Source organism: Labeo rohita, chromosome 1, assembly GCF_022985175.1.
Source record: "Labeo rohita strain BAU-BD-2019 chromosome 1, IGBB_LRoh.1.0, whole genome shotgun sequence".
Taxonomy (NCBI): Eukaryota; Metazoa; Chordata; class Actinopteri; order Cypriniformes; family Cyprinidae; genus Labeo; species Labeo rohita.
Window position 1 is genome coordinate 27264753 of NC_066869.1, and position 10695 is coordinate 27275447.

At 37.5% G+C, this 10695-nt stretch overlaps 1 protein-coding gene across 1 annotated transcript; it reads right to left on the reverse strand.

The window, feature by feature from the left end:
- Window positions 1–523: 523 nt before the first annotated feature.
- On the reverse strand, window positions 524–2002 carry kctd12.2 (potassium channel tetramerisation domain containing 12.2). The gene has a single exon (XM_051121726.1). It carries the CDS (start codon window positions 1937–1939, stop codon window positions 1127–1129), a length of 813 nt encoding a protein of 270 aa, XP_050977683.1. The 5' UTR covers window positions 1940–2002; the 3' UTR covers window positions 524–1126.
- Between the last annotated feature and the right edge of the window lie 8693 nt (window positions 2003–10695).

The following is a 10695-nucleotide window of genomic DNA, read 5'->3' on the forward strand; positions in this document are numbered from 1 at the left end:
CAGTTATAAATAAAAGCATGTTTACATGTTCTATGATGTTCAAACCACTGATATTTGCATATTTTGATTTTATCTATGTAACATGGAGAGAACGTGTCTAATGCCCTTTATATGTTGTGTGTGTAGTCACAGGACTGCTGGCAGACACAGGCCTAGTTCCTGTTCTCTGTCTCCTAGTAGTCCATCTGTTTCCTCAGGCCAGAAAGTGTCTCTTCTCCACTCACATTCACATCTCCTTTTGGAGTCTCCGCCCAATAACTCAGCTCTTGCACCATTACCAAAGGTGTTCAGTTAGCGTGCACCACTTTCTCTTTGCTTTTTATCTTTACGTTATTTCACACGATCTGTGACAGGATATCAAATGTGGTCTAGGCTTGCAGTAGCAGTTTTACAAAAGCTACACATTGTTTGTTTGGCATGCAAATTCCATGTGGGACACATTTAGTTAGAAAACTGTCAGTATGTGCGGATAATGGAGCGTGCAAAAAATAACGTAGCTGTATTCAGAGTCTCCATCCAAATATGTCTTTCATGATTAGTTTATTATGTGTATGAAGCTGACAGACATCTTGACTAAGAGTAATAATTAAAAAAAAAAAATACACAGAAGTGCAAACACAAAAAATGCAAATTATCATCTCAGAAATGTGAATGTTCAGTGAAAAGCAGAGGGGAGGGTGGTATATATTTACTCATGGAACAGATTGCTGTTTTACTACTGGGAAAACATTGCATTTTTGTCTCTATTGTGTTTGCTCTCAAAAAAGGTCAACTTGTAAATGCAGGAATGTAACGAACTTTTAATATCCCAAAATATGAAGAACTTAAATGTAGGTCGTATCAGAGTACATTTTGTGCTTCCTCCAGTCCAAACCTACTGTTGTTTAAATACTGAAATTTGCTGTCAGCGGTTGTTTTAACTATGGGAACAGACGACAGATTTTGGAGACCGCTATTATTAAATTATTACTTACACACAAAATATGCACAAAACGTCTGCTCAGCGACTGAGAGTCTTTACATATTGACATTGTGGAAAAAACTACACATTCGTGGCGCGTAACGAATGGAAAGGCGAGTGTCCGAGAAATGTGTTAGAATAAGAGTTTCCAAAAGTGTGTCCACCTCACTCCCTGCAAAAAACGTACTCGGTGTAACTCGTCCAGATTTTGTCCTCGTTGGGGTCGTTACTCGCGTACGCGCAGGTGCCCGTGGAGCTGCACGCAACCATGTGGAAGCCCACCTCGGCCAGCCTGTCAAAGGCTTGCTCCAGGAAATTATACTTGAGGTAATAGCGAGAAGTGTATCTCTCTGGAGGTCTGTCGGGGTCTCTGCTCTCGTTAAGGGTGTCCCCAAAAACTTCTTTGGCGAGAGATGTTTTTCCGCACACTGTGATTCTCGCCACCCGTCGAAATTTGGCGTCCTGTTGGATGTCTCGTCCTATGGTATAGGAGCCCCTGTACCCGATGGTTATGTAGCCGGTTTTCCTCACATCCAGAGACGGAGAGCGAGGGCCGGTGCTGGTGATACTGGTGCAGGCGAGCGCAGCCTCCTCCGGGTCGCTCTGGCACACCTCCTCGCTAATGGAGTTCTCCTTACTGACTGCTGGTCTTAGGCGTTTTGCCAGGTCTTGAAGTTGGAAATACTCTGCCTCTTTAAGAAGGCTCGCCTTCTCTTTGAAGTAATCGGGCAAAACCAGAGTCTGGTCCCGCAAGTAATCCAAAATATATCTGAACAGAAAGCCGTCCCTGTCCAAAAAGTACCGTCCTTTGCTGTCGGTGGTAAGTTCCGTGGCTTTCTTCTGACCGAACATGGTCCAAAGTAAAGAATTCGGCACGGAGAGTAAAGTTGAGTGGCGCGTAACGTAAACTTGCCCTCCGACATTGAGCTCAATAATTTCGGGGAATCGCTGGGGAGCGTCCGCGCCAATCTTGTCCATCTCTGCACAGCTGCGCGAGACCTCCGGTGCAAACACAGGACTGTAGAAGACTGGAAAGAAATATTTCAGCTTTGTTTATGTAGGCTAAACAGAGTTACGTAGGAGGAGGAATCTGACGGCTGTATTAACTCTTTACTACCACCCCGTAAAACACGAAACTCACCGTGATTTGCTTAAAATGACTCTATTATCTGATTGCTGGAAATGTTCTTATTTCAACAGTTCTGCATTTTTTTCAGAGCATATTGGATGAACTTTACAGCTGTAAATCTACAGAATTCTTTTAGGATAATTTCAGATTTGAGTATTATTATTATTATTATTATTATTATTATTATTTTACTCTTTGGTGTGCCCCTCCTTTTGCACGCTTGTTGTCATTTGGGCGCAAACTGATGATTCTTGTTATCCAGTAATTTGAGGAGGTTAAAACGATCAAGGAATGTTTTTTTTTTTTTTTTTTTTTTTTTTTTTTTGGATTTGACATGATATGCGCCACAACCGTGTTCTTTAGATTGCTGGTTAAGAAATATAGCAGAAATCAGAACATTTTCAAAGTGTCATTGTTGCAGTGTAATCATACAACTTGTAGGCACTGCAAGTCAGATGCATAGATTATTATTGTTAGACTACTTTAATATGTACATGCACCCTGTAACAATGACACTGTAAAATAGTGTTACCCTAAAGATAGTGTATAGGCCTACTACTACACTCATATTTGCCTTAATGTGAACACTTTTGGATTTTTTTTTTTTTTTTTTTTTTTTTTTTTCAGGATACAAGTAGCCTTCATTTACATTTTCATTAAACATGGACTACTTAACCAGAAATTGCCTAAGTGTACATCAAAACGTGTTTTTGTATGTTTGTTTTGTTTTAATATCCTTTGGAAGTTGTTAATGATGTTTTATATATAACTATATGGTGACCTTTAACCGTTTATTTACTACTAACCAAAAAGGAAGAACCATTGCTGTTCATGCAAATCCTTAGATTAGTGGTTTTCAAACTGTCCTGGAGGCACCCTTTCCCTTCACATTTTGCATGTCGCCCTCATCTACCCCCCACACCTGATTCAAATCATCAGCCCATTAGTAGAGACTGCAAGACTTGATTTGGGTGTGTCTTAATAAGGGAAACATATAAAATGTGCAGGGCACGGGTGCCTCCAGGACAATTTTTAAAACCACTGCCTTAGATAATGGAAACAGGCAGCTTAGTGTATAACGGCAGAGCTTCTAGCGACATCTAGTGGGCAAGGTGGAGAAGCAGTTTGTACTTGCCTCTGGATGTGAAATTATGACAATGAATAGGATAATGAAGCTTCCTTATTAAGCATCTTGTTGGGTTTTTGCCAGTAATGAACATTATGTAATAATAGTATTAAAAAAGATTACAAAGTCACAAAGTTACAACTCTGAAATGCTAACAGGCATGTAAGACCTGGATAGCTCCATTTATACTAGAGATGTTCAACAGTGTACACCTAGTGCATACTCAGCTGGTCCAGTAGGGGGCACTCCCTACAAAAAAATCCAATAGTCAATTTTTCCTTTGTGTGCTTCCTACATAACACTTTGCTTGTCTTTTATAGATAGTGTACTTTTATAGATTGTTTTAGCCTCCATCCCTATTACCTGCAGTAGGCCTACGGACTTTAAAACGTCTTCTTCTACCAAATAAACACTATACTATTTAATTACAATTGCTGTTTCACCGAGGGGAAGTGTAACTGTCTGAAAGCGAAAAATGATACATGAAACATATTTCAAAATTACAAGGAAACATTTTAGAACATAACAACAAAAACACTTACAGTGTACATAGCACACTACCTCCAAAAACAACAACAACAACAACAATTCTCAGATTCAGGAAATGCAACACATATGTTGTTTAGGTATAGTCTCAGATGAACAAACATTTTATAAACAAAATGCAAAATGCTGTCTAGAGAACGGTCCACACATCATTGACTCCTAAAGAAGCTCTTGGTAAATTTCCCAGAAGGCCCATTCAGTGTGCTGGAGTGTGGGAATAGTTCTCCATCATAAGACCACTGAGACGCACTTATGACTGCGGGCAGATGGGAAACCGCTCTTTGTTTATAAAGCATTTCCTTCATCTCAGTTTGCTACAGTTCATGCCTTTAAGAATAACTATGCGAAAAAAATACATTTTACACACAATATGGCAAGAATAGAAACCGTCAGGTTTAGTGTGTTTCATAAAACAACTAATATGGGTGAGTGGGGTAAGTTGAGCCAGTCCCTGTATCTTGGCAACTGTACACTTTTACTGTCATGTGACCATGTTTTTTAAAACCACACATTATTTCTGCCAGACTGTGAAAAGAAAAAAAACACATGGGAGGAGTAGAAGGCGCCCATTTACTCTAAAAACTTTGGCTTGTCAAAGTAAAATTTTAGCATAACAGATGTAATGGCTGTTACATCAAAACAAATTGATCCAGTTCTAAAAATATTTACGATTTATATAGGTGATTTATCAACATATAAAACCATCCAAATCATTTTGCGGCGACCCGAGTTCGATTCCCGTCTCGAGGTCCTTTGCTGATCCATCCCCCCCTCTCTTCACCCTATGCTTTCCTGTCTGCTCTCTACTGTCCTATCAAAATAAAGGCCAAAAATATAACTTTAAAATAAAAAATAATAAAATATATCTTTCCACCTACAGTCCCTAATGGCTGGTTCAACACTGCAGAAAAGCTACCATGCCAAGAATCTTTTGACTAAAATATTTATTAGTTTCAGTGACATTTATTCCTTTATTCTAATTCTTTTTTTTTTTTTTTTTAATTTAACTCAACAAACTCTCTATTTAGTCTGTTTTTGGGAAGGTTAAAACTTTGGTGTTCAACACATTATTTCAGAAATGCGAACAATCAAAGACTGAAAATTAAACTTCATTTGATTGGTTTTATTTTAGGTTAACTTTAAGCAACAAATATGACTGTAAAATGAAATTTGATTACATTTTCTTTAAAATTTCACATGGGTTTAAATCAGATTCAGTCAGTTTTCACCCAAATGGTGCACCTTACCCCCTGACTCGGGTCAACTTACCCCTAACCTGGGGCAAATTGAGCCACAGGAACACTTTTTTTTATAGGAATCCATATTTTAGAACCCTTTGTCATAGATACATTCTGATAATTTAAAATGATAGGAAACATCCCGAAATAACTTTAGATACTTTCATTGTATTTCCGCCTTATGTTGAAGACCACATAAGAAAAAATGGCTCACCTTACCCCACTCTCCCTTACAGGTGTTCTGGCTTTTTAAATGATCTGATATAGCCTACTATCCTCTCTATTTTCATTTGTCAACATGGCAAAATATTTTCATCCTCTCACTAACAACTGTCAAAACAAATTGAGATTTCAGCGAGCAGAGCATATTTTTTAAACAATTCAGACATGCTGCAATGTGTAGCTGCACTAATGCCTTTATTTATGTATTTATTTATTTTCATGTAAGGACAAACAGTGCAAGTTCACCCCCTTGTGGCTCATGTGGTACATTGCGACACACATGATTCCAAGTACACTGTACAGTAAAGTATATTTAGCTACATTTACGACCTTGACAGCCTTGTGCAAACACATCATTGCTCACTGGCAGATCTCTTTTGACTCAGCTCAGCAATTTTAAAACACTACTCTATGTCAGAATTTAACCACTGACGGTTCAAAATAGAGCATGTAACCCTGAGATGTCTGGAGAAAGCACGCTTCATTAGACGGCTGCCTTCATGTCGGATATGCATGGTGTCATTCTGCTGAGATTGACACAGGAGTGGAGTAATTTCATGATGCATGTTAGCAGGGCATCTGTGCGAGAGTTGCACTATTGATCCCATGTCTTTCTGTCTATTAGGAAAGGTCAGGCACTGTTGGGAGAATCAGATAATTGGGCATCAGTGTAGATGAATATCACAGTGATGTTTTTGTTCATTGGATGGTGTCCGGTAAAGTGGCTAGACTGAGCATGTAGCACTTAAATCTTAAATTTCCTTCTGTTACGCCTCCACATCATTTCCTGTATTGGAGAGGAGGAAAAAAGCTGTTCAGTGAGCCGGAAATAATGAAGGTCATCTGCAGATTAGCTATTTGCTATAGCGGTACATTACTCATATGATTAAATAATCTAATCTTGGTGGCAGACCTTAATAGTCACTCAATTTGAACAGCTAAAGCCTGATGCTCAGATGTTTTGGCTAGAATCATTCATGTATGGAGTTGTGATGTAATCATATTGACACAACAAGTGTTGTCTTTCTTAAAGAAAGTCTGTATCTTGAAGTGTTATATATAATATATTTAATTAGGGCAATTTATCAAGTGAGCTGCACCGTTTTCTAATTGATTTCATTTCTCAGCTGCTGGTTTGTTCCATACAGACTGACAGCCTCATTTGTAAACATAATGATTAGTCAATGAATCACCTTCTACCAGTCTGGCTTTTCATACAGTTTAGTCAATGACAGCTTCTGGAGTTCCTTTTGACTGAAACAATGGAAAATGAAAGAAACACAATGATTTTGGAATCAAATAATATTTACACTGAAATAATATCAAGTCTTTCATCAATATTTATTAAAACAATAAAACAAATAATTTAAAATATAAATAAAAGAGTAATTATACTTATTATAGCTATTATTTTAACTATATTATTCCTGTAGTTTAGTTAATTAATATAACTAATTACTATAATTATATGTTGCTATAATTAAGCTATAATTATATTGCAATGCTATTTTCCTTTCATTGTTCTTTCTGGCAATTTTATAATTTACTTAACTGTACACCAATTCATGGGTTGTGAGTTTTAAGAAGATATTAGTGTAGATGCTATACAGGTGCATCTCAATAAATTAGAATGTTGTGGAAAAGTTCATTTATTTCTGTAATTCAACTCAAACTTGTGTATTAAATTCAATGCACACAGACTGAAGTAGTTTAAGTCTTTGGTTCTTTTAATTGTGATGATTTTGGCTCACATTTAACAACAACCCACCAATTCACTCAACAAATTAGAATACTTCATAAGACCAATAATAAAAAAAAAAATTTTTAGTGAATTGCTGGCCTTCTGGAAAGTATGTTAATTTACTGTATATGTACTCAGTACTTGGTAGGGGCTCCGTTTCCTTTAATTACTGCCTCAATTCTGCGTGGCATGGAGGTGATCAGTCTGTGGCACTGCTGTGGTGGTATGGAAGCCCAGGTTTCTATGACAGTCGCCTTCAGGTCATCTGCATTTTTTGGTCTCTTGTTTCTCATTTCCCTCTTGACAATACCCTATAGATTCTCTGTGGGGTTCAGGTCTGGTGAGTTTGCTGGCTAGTCAAGCACACCAACACCATGGTCATTTAACCAACTTTTGGTGCTTTTGGCAGTGTGGGCAGGTGCCAAATCCTGCTGGAAAATGAAATCAGCATCTTTAAAAAGCTGGTCAGCAGAAGGAAGCATGAAGTGCTCTAAATTTCTTGGTAAACGGGTGCACTGACTTTGTTTTTCAAAAAACACAGTAGATCAACACCAGCAGATGACATTGCACCCCAAATCATCACAGACTGTGGAAACTTAACACTGGACTTTAAGCAACTTGGGCTATGAGCTTCTCCACCCTTCCTCCAGACTCTAGGACCTTGGTTTCCAAATGAAATACAAAACTTGCTCTCATCTGAAAAGAGGGCTTGGAATGGGCCAGTCCATTTCTTCTTCTCCTTAGCCCAGGTAAGACACCTCTGACATTGTCTGTGGTTCAGGAGTGGCTTAACAAGAGGAATACAACAACTGTAGCCAAATTCCTTGACACGACGGTGTGTGGTGGCTCTTGATGCCTTGACCCCAGCCTCAGGCAATTACTTGTGAAGTTCACCCTAATTCTTGACTCCATTTTGCTTGACAAGCCTCTCAAGGCTGCGGTTCTCTTGGTTGGTTGTGCATCTTTTTCTTCCACACTTTTTCCTTCCACTCAACTTTCTGTTATCATGCTTGGATACAGCACTCTGTGAACAGCCAGCTTCTTTGGCAATGAATGTTTGTGGCTTACCCTCCTTGTGAAGGGTGTCAATGATTGTCTTCTGGACAACTGTCAGATCAGCAGTCTTCCTCATGATTGTGTAGCCTAGTGAACCAAACTGAGAGACTATTTTGAAGGCTCAGGAAACCTATGCAGGTGTTTTGAGTTGATTAGCTGATTGGCATGTCACCATATTCTAATTTGTTGAGACCACACCAGTGAATTGGTGGGGTTTTGTTAAATGTGAGCCAAAATCATCACAATTAAAAGAACCAAAGACATAAACTACTTCAGTCTGTGTGCACTGAATTTATTTAATACACAAGTTTCACAATTTGAGTTGAATTACTGAAATAAATGAACTTTTCCACGACATTGTAATTTATTGAGATGCACCTGTGTGTGTTTAATAAATCACATATTCATATTGTTGTATATGAGCCTTGAAAATAAATGTACAGAAGGCTCACTGGTCAGCAGCAACATATTGGAGATCAACAATGCAATCTTTTAAAAACTCGCAAAATGCCCTCTTCCTCTAAACTGTCTATCAAACCCTTTTGTCAGGTGACACATTGGACTGTGGGCTGAATTTTAATGCAACTCTTTGCCCTGATATATCAACATGTCAGTCTTCTCCTCTCCGCTCGTCACGGTTTGTTTTTCCCAGTCAAACCCTTGTCATTTAAATGCAAAAAATCCCATAAATTTGTTTGTGATTTCCTGTCTAGCCCCGTCATGCATAAGCAATCACTTGCTGGTGTCGTGGTGTATTTCTTGCGCGTTTTAGACAGAAACAGTCATGATGTTTGCATGTTCGAAGGCATGAGAGTGTGGCATGTGCATTTATTATTCTTAATATTTTTTAGCAGTTTGTATACTAATGACTGTTCTATTCTTTTCTATTCTATTCTGTTGTGTTCTGACAGTGTCTAAAGCCATCAAATACTAAGAAGGGCTCAGCTGGATGTACCCTGATTTTATAGTGCACATCTAAATATGTTCGCTCTGCCAGTTTGCTTGTGTAAAATATCATCCATATATTCTATCCTCATAAAGCAGAGGGCAGCATTGATCAGCTGTGCATGCTTGTCAAATGAAGCTTTGCTACACAGCAGGCACTGAAGTTTCATAAACCCCTTTGAATTACCTCTCACTCGGTTACAAATATCATCCTACTATTTCACTCTGACAGTGTATTCAGCCTTTATTGTTGGCTTAAAGTCATATTGACCTTTGCCCTTTGAGAAAAGAGCCTTTTTCCCTTGATGTCTGCCATTTGGAGATGCCTGTTAATTTTAGCACAGAGTGTCTCCGTCAGGATGCGATCCAGTCTATGTGTTACCACAGACATATGAAAGTCTAATCAGTCTTGACATTTTCAGTTCTTTATCTGTCTTTCCTCTTCTGCATCTCCTCTGTCTGTCTACTGCGGTGGCGTGAAGGTAAATGAGTCCTCATTAAATCAATAGGGTGTGTGTGTATTTGTGTTTTGGTTTGGCTAAGTTATGGCGACCATTTAGTTGTGCTTCGGCTGATTGAGAGCACAGCGTAAAAGAACAGAACATAATTTGATGTATAGTCTCATAGCTAATAGGCAAGTATACCCTGAGGATCTCAGAAAAAAAAAAAAAACACTTTATAAATGTGTTTTCAGTTACACAAACTGTCAGCTTTGAGAAAAGGTGACAGGAAAGTCCCCTGTGAAGCTTAAAATATTTCTTTAAGGCTTCGGTTGCTTTCCTGCAGTATTTTATAGGTGGAATTTTCATACCTTCCTTCTTTCTTTTTCTCTCTGGGAGATGTTAGTCACACAACATTAACTTCCATCACTTCTTGTGAGAGTCTTGGCATTTTAGAGTCTAAACTGCTGAAGCAACACAGTGATTAAAAAAACAACACAGAAAACAGCAGAAACCCTATATACTGTAGATTTTAAATGCTTTAAATAGTCTTGGAAATGTTCACTCAAAAAAATCCCCATATTTACCCCCCAAAAAACCATGTTGCTCTAAACCAGAATGTTTATCTTTCTGCTGCAGAACACAAAAAGATACATTTAAAACATTTTTTCAAATACATGCTTTTATATATTTCAAAATAATGTATAATTTACATAAAATATTTGTAATATGTTTTATGTAACATACTACTTGCATGTGCTTAGTAATTTTTTTTTTTTAATATATGTTCAATAGTTTGGACAATATATTTAGATTTAGATTACATATGCGTTTAAAATGTTTATATTTGCCCAAAAACATTTTTTTAAAATTAAAAATGTATTATCTTGCCTCGCAGGAGTACATTTTGTAATTTGCCACTGATAGTTTCAGACATAATGTATAATATTATATATGATACCGTTGAGGTCGAAAGTTTGCATCCCCCTTTCAGAATCATTAAAAATGTTAATTATTTTACCAAAATAAGAGGGATCATACAAAATGCATGTTATTGTTTATTTGGTCCTGACCTGAATAAAATATTTCACCTAAGAGATGTTTACATATAGTCAACAAGAGAACATTTGAATTTATAAAAATAATTTTACGATTCTTAATATGAGGGTAAAAACTTTTTTTAATTTGAAGATCAGGGTAAATTTAACTTGTTTTATCTTCTGGGAAACATGTAACTATCTTCTGTAGCCTCTGACGGGCAGTACTAAATGACAAAAATATGATATTTAGG